At 41.6% G+C, this 18,037-nt stretch overlaps 1 protein-coding gene across 8 annotated transcripts in view; it reads left to right on the top strand.

The window, feature by feature from the left end:
* Window positions 1–17,871, top strand: part of bbs9 (Bardet-Biedl syndrome 9) — a 112,114-nt gene extending 94,243 nt beyond the window's left edge. For 7 of the 8 annotated variants that reach the window (XM_027142658.2, XM_027142655.2, XM_027142659.2 and 4 more), the window contains one exon: window positions 15,703–17,871. In XM_027142658.2, the coding sequence (XP_026998459.2) occupies window positions 15,703–15,926 (224 nt within the window). In that variant the 3' untranslated portion in view covers window positions 15,927–17,871. Of the gene's footprint in view, window positions 1–178; window positions 428–15,702 lie in introns of those variants that run through there. The other variant, XM_047806182.1, reaches the window with a different exon arrangement.
* The last annotated feature ends 166 nt before the right edge of the window (window positions 17,872–18,037 follow it).

Raw genomic sequence — 18,037 nt, 5'->3', positions numbered from 1 at the left:
TTAATACTGTGCTGCTGGAGAATTGTTGAAGCGTGGAATAGCGCAAGAGCTTACAAGGAAGGAAGTGTCCATGGTCCATGATTGTATACACTACATGGTTTTATGGTGTGTGTTTGTGTGTGTGTGTGTGTGTGTGTGTGTGTGTGTGTGTGTGTCTGTGTGTGTATTTGGACCTAAGCCCAGAAGCATAGCAGAAATCACAGAACACGGCCTACGTACGGTCCCTGGTGAGGAGAAGAGCCGCAAAAGCCCAGCAAATGCCAAACAAATTACGGCGCAATTAGGGATGAGTGGGACGAGTCGGCTCGCTGCAGATTAGGACGGATTGTTTGGCTACGACTGCGTGTCACCAGAATCCACACGGAATGTAGACTTCCACAAGAAAGGGGCTCAGAGATTTACAGCCGGAAACCCAGTGCCGCACAGAGAACTTTTTAATTACGCCTTCACTCGCTCGTGGACTCCTTTTGGTTTTGGTGTGTGCGTGTGTGTGTGCGTGTGTGTGTGTGCGTGTGTGTGTGTGCGTGTGTGTGTGTGTGCGTGTGTGTGTGTGTGTGTGCGTGTGTGTGTACACAGTTTTGGGTTCTAAATCTATTAACAGTCTCATGTTTTTCATATCACTGTAGTTCTCCTTGTATTTCTCTTTTTCTCTGTGTGACTGTTTCTCTGTCTCTCTATCCATCTCTCTGTCCCTTCTCTTACTTTCAGCCTTGCTGTGTGTTTGGGTCTCTCTCTCTCTCTCTCTCTCTCTCTCATATCCCTTTAGTGACTTTCTTGTGGTCTGTGGACACTCACATTTCTCTCAGATTGCTGTTACCATTACAACAGACACACAAACACACACAGACACACACACAGACACACAGGCAAAGACTCTCACTCACACACACACACACACACACACACACACACACACACACACACACACACAGCCAGTAAACATTGCCAGATCTTATCGACCTGTAATGCAGACTACATGTGCTGATGTAATCTGCTAACAACCCCCCACTCCCAACGCGCACACACACACATACACACACACACACAAATACCCGGAGAACCTTAGACAACAGCCATAGGTGTGGTGGAGAATCCAAGGGAGTGCTGGACAATAATTGTCATTTGATTCTGTTGCAATGATGAGACGTGTGTGTGTGTGTGTGTGTGTCTAAACTATTGACACCCACCTGGACTTTTCCATCAATACTCTATACCAGTTCTGCTTTAATCAGAAATCTTGTAAAAACAATTGTCACTCTATGAGGCTCATTAAATAAACAGTTTCCTGCTCACTAGCAACCCAGACAAACAAAATACACACTGTGTGGGATTGTGGTGGGTGTGGCAGAAGTGTGTGTGTGTGCGCGTGTGTGTGTACACATTGGAGTGATCTGTCATTCACTGCAATGGAATCAATAGCATTATATAATAATAACAATGTTTGATGATTCATTGATGTAACTCGTGTGTTATTTCACAGGTGCACTGAAACGCCGTTATCTAAATAAGGAATTAAACTCTTACGTACATGCTACGGCATATAAATGAATCCACGTCAGGGCGGGTTGGTCTTTCCTGACGCAACAGAAGTTTGTTTATTATTATTATTATTATTATTATATTTCAGCTCATTTCTTAGCGACGTCTCTGTTGTATAGTGTTAAGCGTGCACATTTTCCTCCAGCCATGTGACATCCTGGTCTAATATTTGCATGATTTTTTTTTCCCCACATCTTTGGACTAGGGACAAAAACAATGCCATTAATAACAGATAACAGCAGCAGACGTCTGCGTGTAACCCTACAACCAGGGATCCTTGTCTTCATTTTGTGGTATTAGAATGGCACAGTGAGACACAAAGCACTCTCTGTTCTTCTATAACTGCAGTTACACACACACACACACACACACACAAGCGCGCACACACACACACACACACGTTTTAACCTTACTGCATGTTTAACATACAGGGACATTTCTCTTTATTAAAGTTTCACACTCTGACATTTGGTATGTTTCTACGTCAGCCACAGGCTACAATAAACTCTTGACAGGAAGATGAATTGATTTCCAGGAACATGATTAAATTATGTATAAGTAAGAAAAAAATCACTTAGGGTGTGCTTTGATGTTATAGGAAAATAATTAACAACGGTGGTGGTGTGATTTGGCCTGACATGAAGAATAACCCAGGGTTAATTATTTCCCTGTAGCAGCATGTGGTTTATTCCTTTTACACCCCAGCAACTCGTGCGTTTTTTGTTTTTTTTTAACATCACGTCGTACTTTTTGGGCTTAAGCACATAAGTACATAGCATCCTCTCATACTGTAAGTCCCCTAAAACTTAGTCACAGCAGTTACAAAGTGCCGACACTGGAGACTCCTTCAAACAAATGATAAATTTACATATTCAACAAGTCCCTGTTTGAGCTGTTGCTATAGAAACATATTAAAACAAGAACACTAATATAATCCTGTGATTTTCCCGTACAGTCAGCTCTGCCGTCAGAGCTGCTGTTACGCTCTTATTATGCTTTTGTGTAAATTAATCAACCATTTCTAACAAATTCTGGTATAAAGTAAACCACCGATTTTTTTTTTTCCTCCAAAGGTGTTGTAAGCTCGAGCACCGTAGAAAAAGCTCGGCCGTGTGACATTCTATCTGTCTCATTATTCACTGTACCGATCCATCATTACCTAATATTCAGTTTGATGGCAGCGCATGAGCTCCAACATGTGCACAAACGCTCACGTTACCCCAAATTAGATTATAGCAGAGGAAAATTCACTTAAAAACTATGTGAATCCATGACTAACTGCACCCAAAGGGGAACGTGTGAGGCTGCATAATTAACCTACAGTGATGATAGTATGTACTGTATTTCTTTAAACTGTGATGCATTAGGAAAACATCCCTTAGTAAAATTTCAAAGTGAATATTCTGAAAACTGACTTTTCATAACGTATTGTGAACTGAATAATACTTCGGTTTAATATACAGAATACTGAGCCTCGCTAGTCAGCGGTGTGTAGGGCTACAAAACAGACTGGTAACAAATAAGGTTGGGATGTTACTGCAGTGTAACTCCCATCAAGCACAGCGAATCATTATGGACAGAAAAAAAAGAGAGAATGATGAGGCATCTAGAGATCTACCAGCTCCAGTCAGACTCTGCGATACTACAGTGGAGATGTGAACTCCATGTGGTCTTTTACATCAATACAACGTTTGCTCGACTGTATATTTATAATCACACCCTCCAGTGTCACCCATATGAGGATGAGGTTCCCCTTTGAGTCTGGTTCCTCTCAAGGTTTCTTCCTTTACCGTCTAAAGCCCTATTCGCACAGGATTAGTTTTACGTGGGGACGTGGAGTAATGCAATTTTACCTCAGGACGTCTGTAATATTAATTGGCCAATTCGCCTCCATGCTTGCAAAACGCGCCAAAAACTACTTTTAAACAGGAAATGACGGAATTTTACCGTACATATTTACAGCGGGTCTTTTCGGACGGGATCAGTATTACCTGAGGTAATTTTTCCGGACCTTTTTACAGAACGCAAAAGTCGCCGTAATCTTTACTGACATTGTCCGTAATGATTACCGAGATGGCACATTTGGACGGGACTAAAATCACAGAGAAGCTGTGGTAATAATTACTTTACCCCCACGTCCCCACGTAAAACTAGTCCCGTCCAAATAGTGCTTAAGTGAGTTTTTCCTCGCCACTGCTGCCTGAGTCACCTCAGACTTGATCATTGGGGATAAATACAAACACATCGTGAACTAAATCTATCTAATATTAATCTTGAATTTTGCATTCTACTAATCTTTATTATTCTTTATATTAACCTTTTGTGTTATGTTTATGTTCTGTAAAGCTGCTTTGAGACAATGTCAATTGTAAAAAGCGCTATACAAATAAACTTGAATTGAATTGAAATTGAATTGAATTTACCTCACTAGTGGAAAGTTGGTGCTAGAAATCATACAAATTTGCACTACAAATTAGGTGAGAAAACCATTAGATGCCTCCATGTTCGCCTTTAGTTAGCAACACGCTAGTCAGCTAAGGGATGAGTAATGTATATTTTCATTCAAAACATTGTACAAAAAAAAAAATATAGCCATCGTCGTGGCTTTAACAACTAAATTTGCCTGTATGTTGATTCATCATTTAACATATTATTTGTTGTGCTGCAACCATGACAAGATTATAGAAACCCAAAAGTAGCCAAAAACAAATCAATATAAAAAAATCAATAATATGAAGTGACTTGACACTGCAGTACAACTGCATACTGGCTGCAGGCCTACATTTAATCAAATTTAAGCTCTGTACTGAGGTAAATTACCTCAAATATACGCAGATGCCAAGTGATAATTATGCAAACATGGTCGGGTTGTCGGATTGTCGGACAGAAAAAAAAAAGAAAGTTCCAGACAGATGGTATGTTCAAACCACAGTGTATTTTGACCAGAAAATGTCCAAGCCTTAAGGCCAAGTCTATTGAATTCTTTATTGGGGAAAAAAAATGGCTGAATGCAAAAAAAAAAAAAAAAAAGGAAGACAAAACACTCCAGGCATTTATAGCATCTTCCAAAATTGCTCATTGCATTGCTAAATCCCCCACACACAAAATGACAGTGTATCTCATGTCACTGAGCTGTTCAGACAGGAGAGGTCTTTGGAAAACAAGAAATAAAAGGTTAGAGACTAGTATAGAATCGGAATATTTTACATTTCTGATTTTTAAACAGTTTTTTGTACTGATTTACTAGTAACCGTAGACCTTCAGCTTTCAGAGCCGTAAAGGAAATGTTTAAAACTTCACACAGCCATGACTCTGACACCATTCAGGGAGTTAAAATAACACGAGGACACAGCCGGTCCACACGCTGGCCCATTTACAAAGCTAATTAACACAGCACAAGATGGATGTCTTCCAATTTTTCTTTCTTTTTTTTTTTTTCTTTTTCAATAAAGCTAATGTATCAAGAAGCTCAGAGCCAAAACGCTACCTCTGCCCCTAGGTTTTGGCCATTTGTTAACAATTAGTCACAAATAATTTCGGTCATTCAGAATAAGTGGGATTCCACAGGCATGAAGAAAAGTACTGTTTGAAGGGGGGGAAAAAGAGGGAAATGTGTTGGCGGAGGATTTCTCAAAGATGCTTATGTGTGGTCAGTAGTTATACCTGGGCACACACATATGCACAATAATGATCTGTATTTTTGTGTTTAACATTAATAAGAAGTGGCACGGAGTAATAGGCTCGTTATTTAGCAAACCTGGAAGAATCTGGACGAATCTTTGCCGTCTGCAGATGGAACTGTACTGTATCTGAGCACGTGGTTCGGATTGAACAGATAATGCGCTTTATAAAGGACGGGAATTCTGTTGGATGTCACAAATAAGTTGTTCAAGGAGGTTTTTAGTCACGTGTGAGGACAAGCGAGTAATCAGATGCAAAGCTTACCGAACATGGAATGTATTTGTAACTCATTCATCCTTTGTAACTGCCTGGTCAGGGTTGCGACGGATAGTTTAGGCTAGACGTTCATATTGTTCATATTTTGGGAAATAGCGTCATCTAAAGTGTTTAGTTAATATGTCAGGTAGGTATATAATGACTTGTACTTGTAGAATGTAGAATCTCTTTTAGGCCATGCCCATTTCGGGTTAAATCCAAATACAGACAGTAATTGTCAAGTGTTTGGACATCTGATCATAACACCCATATGTGCTTCTTCCCTAAATTGATGCTACAAAGATAGAAGCATGGAAATGTCCTTGTATGCTGTGGAACTGAGTTCCTGTCACTTGAACTACAGGGCCAAAGCATGTTCTTGCATGACAGTGTTTCTGTGTACAAAACAAGGTCCATGAAAACATTTGGAAGGCAAGGTTGATGTGAATGGACTCAAGTGACCTGAACAGCTCCTTGACCTCAACCCTCACTAAACTCCTCTGGGATGAACTGGAATGCAGACTGCATCCCAGGCCTCCTCACCAGACTTTAGTGCCTGATCTCACTAATGCTCTTGTGGCTGATGCTATTTATCCATCTAGTGGAAAGTCTTCCAAGAATAATGGAATCTGGAATAAGATGTTTTTGACTGGTCAGGTGTCCACATACTTTTGGCCATACAGTGTATTTGGAGTATTAAACACAATCCTTCTGAACCTTTATCCTACTCTATGGCTCTATCTTTATCTCTCTGTCATGACACAGTCAGTAAGATCAATATTAGGGAGTATTATGGAGATCTTGGTCTACAGCTTTGAACCAGACATTCCTGCCTTTTCACAGTTGCATGATCTGCTGCGGAATCTTTATTCTCATCTCTCTATCACTCGTCATTACCGCTAACCCTCCCACCCACATCAGGAGACACAATGTGCCTGTCATGAGGGGCCATATTAGTCCAGTCTATCTGTCTGGCCCGGTGACAGCCTTATTCATGTCTACAAGAGGATTTGATCAAACCGGGATGATGGATGGTATAATAAGTGAGCGCATACATCCAAAGAAGTACCTCAGCTCTATGTTGTCTTATCTAAAATGACTCCGAGCTCTCGCCTGGCTAAACCTCATGTCCACACCATTCTTGTCATCGAGCAGAGACTTTATTCTAATCGCTTTGCTGTGGAACACCGCATACACTGTTTTGAAAAATGTCCTTTAAGAAGCAGATCTTGAACTTCTTGCCACGGCCAAAGAAGTGTTTTTGGTAGGCGGTGGACTTGAATTATGGCACATTTTAAATCGCAGTTAAGTCATCTCAGGTGCCAGAGGTTCATTTCTATCATAAATCCTGTCCGCTCCACAAAGCTCTTATGTCGCTATAGAAAATGGACCACTGCATCATAGTCCTCTAACTTGTGCTCTAATCATACAACCTATGCAACGAGAGAAAACCAAGATATAAGTCAAATTCCTTCGCAGATTTTCTCCTGACATAATGTTGCTTTTGTTTCTATTCTACATTAAACTATTTCCTGCCCTTTTTTTTTTCCTTCCCTCTCACTCATTTAAGAAGGCCACATGGTTCATAAAGTGTCTTTGGCAAAGGTTGACCTGCAAACTGCCGCTACATTCATGACCAAAAACAGAAATCGTCCGTCTGGCCAAGAATAAGACTTTCATTTTTTTCCCCTTCCCTATTTAGTCGAGTGATGATATCTGGTGCTTTATGACATGCCTGTCATAGCTACTGAAGTTAACATTAGATCGTAAAGGCCGATCTGACACTGTGGGAAACAGCAGAATCAAAACAGTGCCTTGAAAAACAACCCCCCAAAAAAAATGTTTCCACACAAGGTGACTTTAACTCGATAGGTCAGATAGATCGAGCTACTTGACTCGCAAGCATCTTGGACACTGTTGGTTGTAGGGTTTTATTATAGGGTTTTTGTATGGTGTAAGACCCGAAGATAAATAGGTCTAGACAACAGAGGGGGCTTTGTGGATTTTTGAGATTTTCCTCAAGCTTTAACTCCCTGAGAAGAAAGAACACGTCATATCGGTCAGTGGAGCAGGTGTTCTTGACAAAACCATTCAACCACCCAGGGGTGATACAGATAGCACTGGAGAGAGAGAGAGGCAGACAGGGAGAGATGGAGAGGAAGATACTGCGAGAGGGAGGATAGAACCACTAGCAGATTTATGATTCTTTAAGGATACAGTGAGGGAGGAGGCTGCTTTGGGATCTGAAATAACGCCTGCAGTGATAAAATCCAGACTGACCCTGTGAGGCAACCATCGCCTACATGTCCAGCCGCAAACACACAAAAAAAACGAATGCACGGAGAATTCATTTTAGGACATGATTAAAATAATCGGGACTTTTTGTCACAGCTCACAGCACCTGTTTGAGGTTTTAGCGGAGATGAAATATGCAAACAAGGGGGCAAAAATTTTCCCATTTTGTAAACCCAGACATGCATATTTTTGTGTGCGGATGGCTGGAATTCTGTGAAATCGGTTGCTCGGTGGTTACGAGAAGACACATTGCCAGTGCGAAGCAGCAAAGTGGTAAAAACCCATTTGGATTCCCTGCAGCGATTTTTCAAACACACTGCCGCAACAAAGGAAGCCTGTGGCTTTCCCGAGACAGAACACGTCGGCTTAGCACGGGAGAAATCTAGCATGTGTGGTTCTTTTGTGCGTTGTATGTTTTTTTGTGTGGTTTCTTTGTGCACACATTCAAATGCGAGCCTGAATTATTGAGTACGTGTGTGTGTTCCTGCAAACATTAAAATATAACACTGCTTTTAAGCATGCCTCGCAATGTGTGTGTCAGCCTGCGTGATTACACACTTAAGATTTGGTGTGCATGCATGTGTCCACGGGGCCTACCACTTGAATGAACTCGTCTTAGATGTGGTCGAGCTCTGTGTGGGTAGAATGCAGACTTTGCAAACCCCGAGACAGTAGACCAGAGTTGCAAGTGTGCAAAGGGGGAGACGTTTGCGTACCAGGGCGTTGACAAGAAGAGAGAAAATATCTCCACTGACCACGGGAATGATCACACTCGCACCACACCCTCGAGCGTGAGCCGAGAGCCGCCAGAGCAAACACAGATTGCGCAAAGTCCTTCCTTCTGGTGCACCTCGATTGTTTGCATCTTGCAGGTGTGCGTTACTGCATGCTCAGAGCTTTATTCAAGTTAATTACCCATCGGGAGAAGCTTTCACCAGAATCCACAGACGGACGGATCAGCAAGATTGGGTTCCTCAACCCCCACGCCTGCATTCCAGGGGCAGGAATAGTATTAAGAAACCAGATCAGCACAACAAGCCGACCGCTGTTACCGTCCTCTCTCTCTCTCTCTCCCTCTGTCTGTCTCCATCCATACATCCTTTCCTTTCCATCCCAGCCAGCACCCCCACTACCCACCCCAGTCTTGCCTCCCGCCCAAACACACAAACCACAACTCGTCTGGCTTTGGCACACGCCATTGTGAATTGCTATCCTTCGTTTAAAAAAGATCCCAGTTAGTCGCCGTCAACAAGCTCATCCCTTCCATTTACAGTGAATAAAAACGAAGGGAATTTTTCCTAAGTCGTCCACAACAGGAGATTCACTTCATTATCCCTTGCTTATTCCAAACCTGGAACTTTCCCTATGCTGTTTACTGTCACAGATACGACTTTAGTCAGTGATCGTGGGGTGTAATGTGCAGTATGTGCTTCCCTGTGTGGGAAAGTTAATTATGAAAATGTGAAAGATCCTAAACTCTTAAACATAAAGCCACGCTCTGTGATTTTTCCGTTTGCCTCAGTTTGACTGCATATAAACATTTCCCGTTGGAAACAATTCGCTACAGATGCTGCCAGACGCCGGCAAAAGTTTCTTCCCACTCCGCCGGCCAACAAATGATGATTTATCATTTTATTGTTTACAAACAGTCATGATGTAAGCAATTAGGACTTCCAAACAGATTTCATCAGGATCTATCAACTGTTGTTGATCTAAAAATCACAGAAAGTACTTATAAAGCGAATACAGTGAGAAAAACACTGGAGATCCGTATATAAATTCCATGCGGAATAATAATTATAGTCCCTTATATTTACTCGATCCGCTATGGTTGACCAAGAACATGTTAATCAGGTACTGATTGTAACATTACAGCTGTGGCTTTCTTTCCAGAAAACATATTACGTTCGTCCCAATTTACTTTGCTAATTTATTTATATCCAATTCCCACCCATCCGCGGACTGCACTATTCTGTATACATCAGCTCACAGATGCACACAGTTGACTAATGTTGCATTGCCTGGAGGTGGAAAGAGAGGAATCCATCTTTCCCACCCAGATAGCAGAGTCATTTTATTAAAGGAATCGAATTTGCCAGATCCCAATTATGGGCTGAAAACATTTAACAACTGCAGACGAGTTAAATGTGTTACGTTTTAATGGTGTGTTACATGTTCTTATGAAAAGTCACCTCTTGGGAAAGGTGCACTGTCTCTGGCAGTCCTGGAAACTAAACTTCAAATCTTCTGATCACACACTCAGAACTTAAGCCACCGCCCCAACGGCAGATTCAGCGGTTAAGTTGATAGAAGGTCAGGATTTGCGATATGTAAATTGCTACTAGGTGTGAAAGCAAGTGTGCGCATGATACCTTGTGATTGACTTTGTAATGTAACTGCCAACCTGTCCAGGTAGTGTATTCCCACTTCCAAAGATCCACCATGGGCCCTGTTCAGGATAAAGTGAAAGTGACGTGACATACGGCTATGTACGGTGACCCATACTCAGAATTCGTTCTCTGCATTTAACCCATCCAAAGTGCACACACACATCAGTGGGCAGCCATTTATGCTGTGGCACCCGGGGAGCAGTTGGGGGGGTTCGGTGCCTTGCTCAAGGGCACCTCAGTCGTGGTATTGCCGGCTTAGAGACTCGAACCCACAACCTTAGGGTTAGGAGTCAAACTCTCTAACCATTAGGCCACAACTTCCTCCTAGCATGGATGTTTTGTGTTTGGGAAAAAATATCTGTATCCATCAGTCTCCAGCTTTATTTCCACATTCTGATCAAGAAACTTGTGCTAAATAATTCACAGCAATGACCTTTAACCTCCCTGTAACTGCAAACATGCTTTCTAGGAATTGTTCTGGAGATGATCAGATTCCTAACATTTACACTGGAAAATCAGAACTAGTGTTGAACATGTTACATACATGACAAAAAGACAGGTTTACTAGGAAAAGTCGCGGTGTGTGTGTGTGTTTGTGTGTGTGTGTGTGTGTGTGTGCGTGTGTGTGCGTGTGTGTGCGTGTGTGTGCGTGTGTGTGCGTGTGTGTGTGTGTGTGTGGAGTTTTTAATCCAAATCAAAGTACATTTTTTAAACCACTATTATAGACACTGTTATAAAACGTAGCAGTCTGGAAATAGATTTTTCCAAAATTGGTTTTTATTTTCATTTTTATTGCTATTTGTAAGAATGTTTGTAGTTAAAGTACACGAATATCGACCTCTCAAATTGACAACACAACATACGGAGGCTTCAGCAAAGTAAAGAGGTGCAGCAAAGCAGGTCTTATGACTCATCGACGTAGCGTTCTGGAAAAATCCGAATTAGAATTTCAAACCAAATTCAATGTGAATGTAATTATTATTGTGAATTGCTTATTGTGGGGGGCACAGTGGCTTAGTGGTTAGCACGTTCGCCTCACACCTCCAGGGTTGGGGGTTCGATTCCCACCTCCGCCTTGTGTGTGTGTGGAGTCTGCATGTTCTCCCCGTGCCTCGGGGGTTTCCTCCGGGTACTCCGGTTTCCTCCCCCGGTCCAAAGACATGCATGGTAGGTTGATTGGCATCTCTGGAAAATTGTCCGTAGTGTGTGAATGCGTGAGTGAATGAGAGTGTGTGTGTGTGTGAGTGAATGAGAGTGTGTGTGTGCCCTGTGATGGGTTGGCACTCCGTCCAGGGTGTATCCTGCCTCGATGCCCGATGACACCTGAGATAGGCACAGGCTCCCCGTGACCCGAGAAGTTCGGATAAGCGGTAGAAGATGAATGAATGAATGAATGAATGAATGAATGAATGAATTTCTTATTGTAGGATTCAATTTGGAATTTAAATTCCGATTGTAGCTGCACATCTCTCACTCTATTCTTGTTTTTGTTCTCGTGTCACCGTCAGATATTTTAGGAGATTTCAAAAGTGTTTTAACTTTGAGACACACAAAAAAATTCTAGTCTTTCGTCTTTAACACCTTCTCTACAGACGTATCGAGCGAGTCGAATCTCACTGAACACACTCTCACACAGTCATACACTGACTGGACGATTCCCATGGCTTCCACTTTTAGCTTGTAGGCTGCGACAGCGACACACACACTCTGTGTTCGAGAGTCGGCCAGCAGAGCCACAGTATTTATAAAAACAGTGGGAAGAGTGCAGAAGCCTCCCGCATCGAACAGTCCGGAGGTCCATGCAGGCGCTCTGTGTGTCCGTGTGTGTGTGTTTTGACTACGGTCGTCAGAGTCTCACACACCCACCTGAGCGGAAAATCGACTCTTTGAAACGCCGATATGTGCTTTGTCCTCGGCCGGCGTTATCAAACTGTTTACCGCTGGCCTTCTTTCTGTGTTTGCTCGTGTGCTGGTGCCTGATGAGATAGCGCTGTGTTGTAGAAGAAACACACAAACACACAGACGTTTCTCAGGAAAGTCACTTTGAAGCTCATGTATGCTCAGAACATGTGAGGTGACACAGAAGATGTTCCATCGTTAGATACAAGCTAAACAGTGGTTGTGTTTAGTCTGGTGTGTGGGTGTGTGTGTGTGGGTGTGTGTGTGTGTGTGTGTATGGGTGTTTTGCATTGTTTGGGGTTGTGTGTTCATCAGAAGCCACTTTATTAATATTATTTATCCGAACGTATTTATCAGATTGTGTAACAGTTCAGGATACTGTGTCAAATTCTAGATAAAAGAATAAAAGATAGATTCGAAATTTTTAAGATCTCGGTCACATTTTATAGACGACCATTTTGTAGCTTGATGTGGGAAATTGAAAGGAAATGGAGATGGAGTTGCTGATGACTGTTCAGCTATTCCAGACTTTTTTTTTTTTTAACCAAAACTATTCGCAGTTTATTGTAAAGATATTTTACAAACTCCTAATTTTTTTTTTTTTTTTACCGCATTGTGAATCCAAACCTCAGCTTCCTCTTCATGCGTGCTCATACACTCCAGCACAGTAGCTGTGAGAATTAGTCCTGCCGTTACCTGACAGCACGGGATTAACCTGTGACCTGTGACATACTGCTAGCTCTGTTTCCATTCACACACACGTACATACACACACACACACACACACACACACATACACACACACACACAAAACGGTGAAAATTAAGAAGTCTTCTTATATAACTGTTCCCTAGTTTGACAAAAAGAGGCGTAGTTGTTAACTCTGCGATGTCACATAACAAACCAGCCAGAAGGCATTTCTTTTTAAACGAGAGCTCATGATTTCTTGCAAAATTACATCAAACAAACTTAAGCAATTCTAGTCTAGTGTAATTTTCCTGATCATGTGGTTGGTCTTATTTACATTCTGAATCTGGTTAGTTTTGGTAACGTATTAGACTGATGCTAACAGAGAAACCATGGCAACCAGGACACACCAATAGAGACTAACGTTGAGCTATCTGAGCATCGCGAGGCGTAAAATGGGTGGCGGTAAAAAAAGCAGAATACATCTTAAAATCAAATATTTGTTTGATTTTTTGATTTTATGAAATTGATCATGTTTGGGGGAGGGGGGAGTACGGTGGCTTAGTGGTTAGCACGTTCGCCTCACACCTCCAGGATTGGGGTTCGATTCCCGCCTCCGCCTTGTGTGTGTGGAGTTTGCATGTTCTCCCCGTGCCTCGGGGGTTTCCTCCGGGTACTCCGGTTTCCTCCCCCGGTCCAAAGACATGCATGGTAGGTTGATTGGCATCTCTGGAAAATTGTCCTTAGTGTGTGAGTGAATGAGTGTGTGTGTGTGTGTGCCCTGCGATGGGTTGGCACTCCTTCCAGGGTGTATCCTGCCTTGATGCCCGATGACACCTGAGAACTACCTCGGGCTCCCCGTGACCCGAGGTAGTTTGGATAAGCGGTAGAGAATGAATGAATGAATGAATGATCATGTTTGTTTGATTTATCCGTTTAGTGTCGTTTTTATATTTTAAGTATTGTCAAAATATCTGTTAAGTAATTACCAGGTATTTATTTAATATGGTATTTAGCATAAAATACAGAATGAGTACAAAATAATTGTTAAAAAAAAAAAAAAAAAGATGTCTTTTGCGCACACACCTTTAAAGCTGCAGTAGGGGAGATTTTTATTCATGACTTTCCAGAATAACTTGCTATAATCTAAGGACACCGCGTTCTAAAGCATTTTACTCTACTGCTTCAAAAACTCTTTTGATTCAATATTTCAAATAGAGTTATTATTTTTTTTAGACTTAACAAAGTTACAGACTGCAGCTTTAATTAGCTGTAAAAGATCTAAGGGTCTGCCTGGCCTGATGCTGGCTCTACTGGCTCTGGAAGCCGCCTCTGCTTATATATAGACTCCAACTTTATTAGTGCTTTTCCGCCTCACATCACACGTGCCACTTTGTTGTGCTGCCCGTGCGGCTTGCCTTTACGAGCTTCTCTATAGTTTTTCACGTATGTATTTCTTCTTATCTCGCCCCCTTGTTTTGGTTTGGCGGCCGCACGGGAGCTTATTTGCATGTTGAGGTTTCCGTCATATGGGAACATTTATATTACTAGAGGAGACGTCTTAAAAAAAATGGTCACGCTGGAAAACACACAGGATGCTTTACTTGCTGGGACTGGACTGGTTTGTTCTCAGCTAATCACTGAGCCGGTCAGCTGCTGGGAAGGACCTGAGAGAGAGAGAGAGAGAGAGAGAGAGAGAGAGAGAGAGAGAGAGAGAGAGAGAGAGAGAGAGAAGAGAGAGAGAAGAGAGAGAGAGAGAGAGAGAGAGAGAGAGAGAGAGAGAGAGAGAGAGAGAGAGAGAGAGAGAGAGAGAGTTCACATTTCTTTTGTTATGAGTCAGGTGCTGTTGTCACTCTGTCATTCACAGCATTCAGGAGAAATGACTGTCAGAATCAGACACACACCATGGGATCATGCCCTTAACTCTGTGATACTGCCCAACGATTGTACACACACCCCAAAGAGAGAACACTTAACCCCCCGGGACGAGTCTCAATCCTCCCACCTGCGCACTTGGCGCCTCCGGGTCCAGAGAGATAGAGATATAGAATGAGAGTCAGGCCAAACTCGCAGCTTTTCCCCACGGGACCTGACAGCAGACACCGGCTTAATTGGGCTACAGTCACACAACTGCATTCTACACACTCTCTTCACTCTGTGTGTAAAGATTTTAGGTTTTAATGTTCTTTATGTTCAGTGTGTGAGGTTAGCACTGTCACTACTGTGTGTGTGTGTGTGTGTGTGTGTGTGTGTGTGTGTGTGTACACATCCTGAAAACTTTTTTGCATCCGTCTTAATCGGTTAAATTCCCCGATTTCAATGTTATCTCTGACCTCTAAAAGGTAGCGACACCCGATAACACGTAGCAAATAGAAATAATTCACCTTGTCGTTGTCCTTCGTACACCTACATACACCTTCATTATATACGCAGATCTCATCAACAAGAGCAAATAGTCAAAGAACAACAAACCATTTCCAAAATCTACAGTAAAAAGAAATAATTACGAATACATATTTTTAATACTTAACAAATTAAATGTAAAAATAAAACTTAAATATTGTGATACTATTATTAATAATAATTAATAACAGTTGCAGCAGAAACTGACATTTATTTATTTATTTACATTTGAATAGACAAATTGTAGAACTGAATAATTTAAGATATAAACTGGAAATGTGTTGAATTTGGATTTATTGTGGGGCAAAACATTGAATGATGCAATGTGTTCATACAAAATTTCTTTCTTTGCTGTTTTTTTTTTTCCTAATGTTGTTTTTAATCTGAAATAATATTCATATTCAATGCAAAACTTCATACGCTTTTAAATATGCATAGATTTGTCTTTCTTTACTAAAAAAAGAGAAAAAAAAATGATTTCAAATTCATTTGATCTGATTTTCACGTTTTTTTTTTTGTTTTTTTTTTAATGTGTTGTTTTTGCCATACGCAGTTTCATCAAAAGAAAAGAAAGAGAAGGATTCAGCGAAAGAGTTAAAAGAGATCAAGAAGGACTCAAAAGAGCCGATCAAGGAAAAAGAGTCAAAGAAAGAGTCGAAGACCGAATCGAGCAGGGAGAACGACTCGGCGCCGGAGCCTGAGAGAGAGAAAGTAAAGGTGTCCAAAAAGCCCTCAGTCAAGGCCAAAGAGAAGAAGAAAGAAGTCAGGGATGGCTGACAAGATGCCACGCACAGACACACACGGACACACACGAACACGCATTTGCACACAACGCTTTGGGTGGCTTTTCCCATTCCACACTGAAACCTCATATAGGCAGCATGTAAGTACAGGCTGAGTGTCGCTGTCGCTGTTGCTGTTTGTTAGCGCTAATGTTCCAGGAAGACCACAGCATCTGTTGTCTGTTTCATCATCATCGCTGTGCCAGAGACGCGAGAGCGTTACACCATGACGCTTCCTCTCAGTCAAGGAAACAGCAGCAAGTGGGAACCTTTCTGCTCAGAACCAGGGTTTATTTTAGACACAGGGATCGGAGAATGCAGGCTGAAACCCACAGCGCTAACCAAGCCACCCACGCAGGGCCAGCGTGACGTCTAACTCTAACCTCTCTCTCTCGCTCTCTCTCTCTCTATCTGCCCCCTCACGGGCAACACGCCCTACCAAGCCACCTCCCCATCTCTAAAAATAACCCGAGTCGAGCCACAGACGGGTCCATTGAGGCCAACTCTCCCTCTCTATTTCTCTCGGTCTTTTTCTTTCTGTCTGTCTCTTTCTGTCTGTCTTACTGTCCCACCACATACTGTACCACCTCTGTCACATGTATATTGTCTCTACTGCTTCCCCCTCAGTCTTTTTCTGACACACACACACACACACACACACACACACACACACTTGCAGCAGCTGTGTATTGCTCAGTCCAGACTCTAGACATTGTAGTCAGCATATTTGCTGCAGCTAACTAAATAGCGACAATCCCGCGCCTTGTCCTGGCGAGTTTCACGCGTCTGTCGTTTGCATCTCTAATGTGAAGTCGTCGAGTGTGATTTAAACTGTGTGACATTTGGCCATGTTGATATTTGGTCATGTTCCCTTCTGGTGGCATGACAGTTAAGTCAGAGTTTAATAGGAGATTAGGACCTGACTGATACAGAGTTGAAGGAGGTTAAAGCTGATTCAGGTTATGTCAAGGAAGCTCTGCAGTCATTCGTTACGGATTATTTTTCCCAATAGAGGAACAACCTTGCCATTTATCCTAATGCTGTAATTCCTAATTCTTTTGTGGGTGTGGCTATTGAAAGAAAGAATATATTGAGGCACCAAAATCACATATTATACCTTTAATATCAGCTCAGTCCATTAGATCTAATGGTCAGGCCATAATTCCTACAACCCTTTAATTCTTTTCCTTCAGCTATGTCTTGCTATTAGATACCACTGTGTTTATGTCTGATGTGAGCTTCAATGCATACCGCATAGCCTCCATATACTGCATCAGGATGTACATTAAAGAGGTAGGGGACTGTTGTTAAATATTAGTGATACGTTGTTTTTTTTTAGACACAAGAGCTTACAGCTTGTAAACAATATTTTTAAGGTATTCTGGAATTATATCTTTATTATTATTATTATTATTATTATTATTATTATTATAGAATACATACACTACTGCTTATTAAAAGCTAATCTGTATAAAAATTAAACAATTTTCCCTTTACTTTGGAGAAGAATACAGGAACTTAGTAATTGATGTGTAAACTAGTGCCAGAGGCATTTTAGAGTGTGGTCAAGTATATATATATATAAAAAAAAAAAGTACAGCTTTCGAAATTAAAGTTTTGTATTATTTTTATAGCAGCTTTTGGCGGCCAAATGGAGTAGATCACTGTGTGTTATATGGTTCTTATTGCTACATGTCCTATGCTTGTGAACTCATCATTTGGTGTGTGAAGGACAGCTGAAATGGGTTGCCATTAGAAACCAAACCAATTGTATAGTTGATTGTACCACATGGCAAGATTGTATAAAAACATACCCAACTCAGAGAGCCCATGGGTTTATGTAATACCTCAAGCACATAGTTGTCCTGTTATAATTTACTCAATTATTGTTTTTTTATCGCTGACCTTTAGATACATAATAAAGGAATACAATAATGACATCCTGTAGCTATCTGTTTTATTCTTTTTTAAAAATGGGATAAATAAAGAAGTTTGCAATTTGTCGGACATTTACAATCACTCTTTACAACCGGGGTGAGCCGAAAAGCACAACATGCCAAACCTTGAGACGGACAAGCTACGACATCATCAAGCTGGTCTGATGGA

Source organism: Tachysurus fulvidraco, chromosome 22, assembly GCF_022655615.1.
Source record: "Tachysurus fulvidraco isolate hzauxx_2018 chromosome 22, HZAU_PFXX_2.0, whole genome shotgun sequence".
Taxonomy (NCBI): domain Eukaryota; kingdom Metazoa; phylum Chordata; class Actinopteri; order Siluriformes; family Bagridae; genus Tachysurus; species Tachysurus fulvidraco.
Note: the sequence above shows the minus strand (reverse complement) of the source record. Positions and strands in the feature narration are given on the sequence as shown.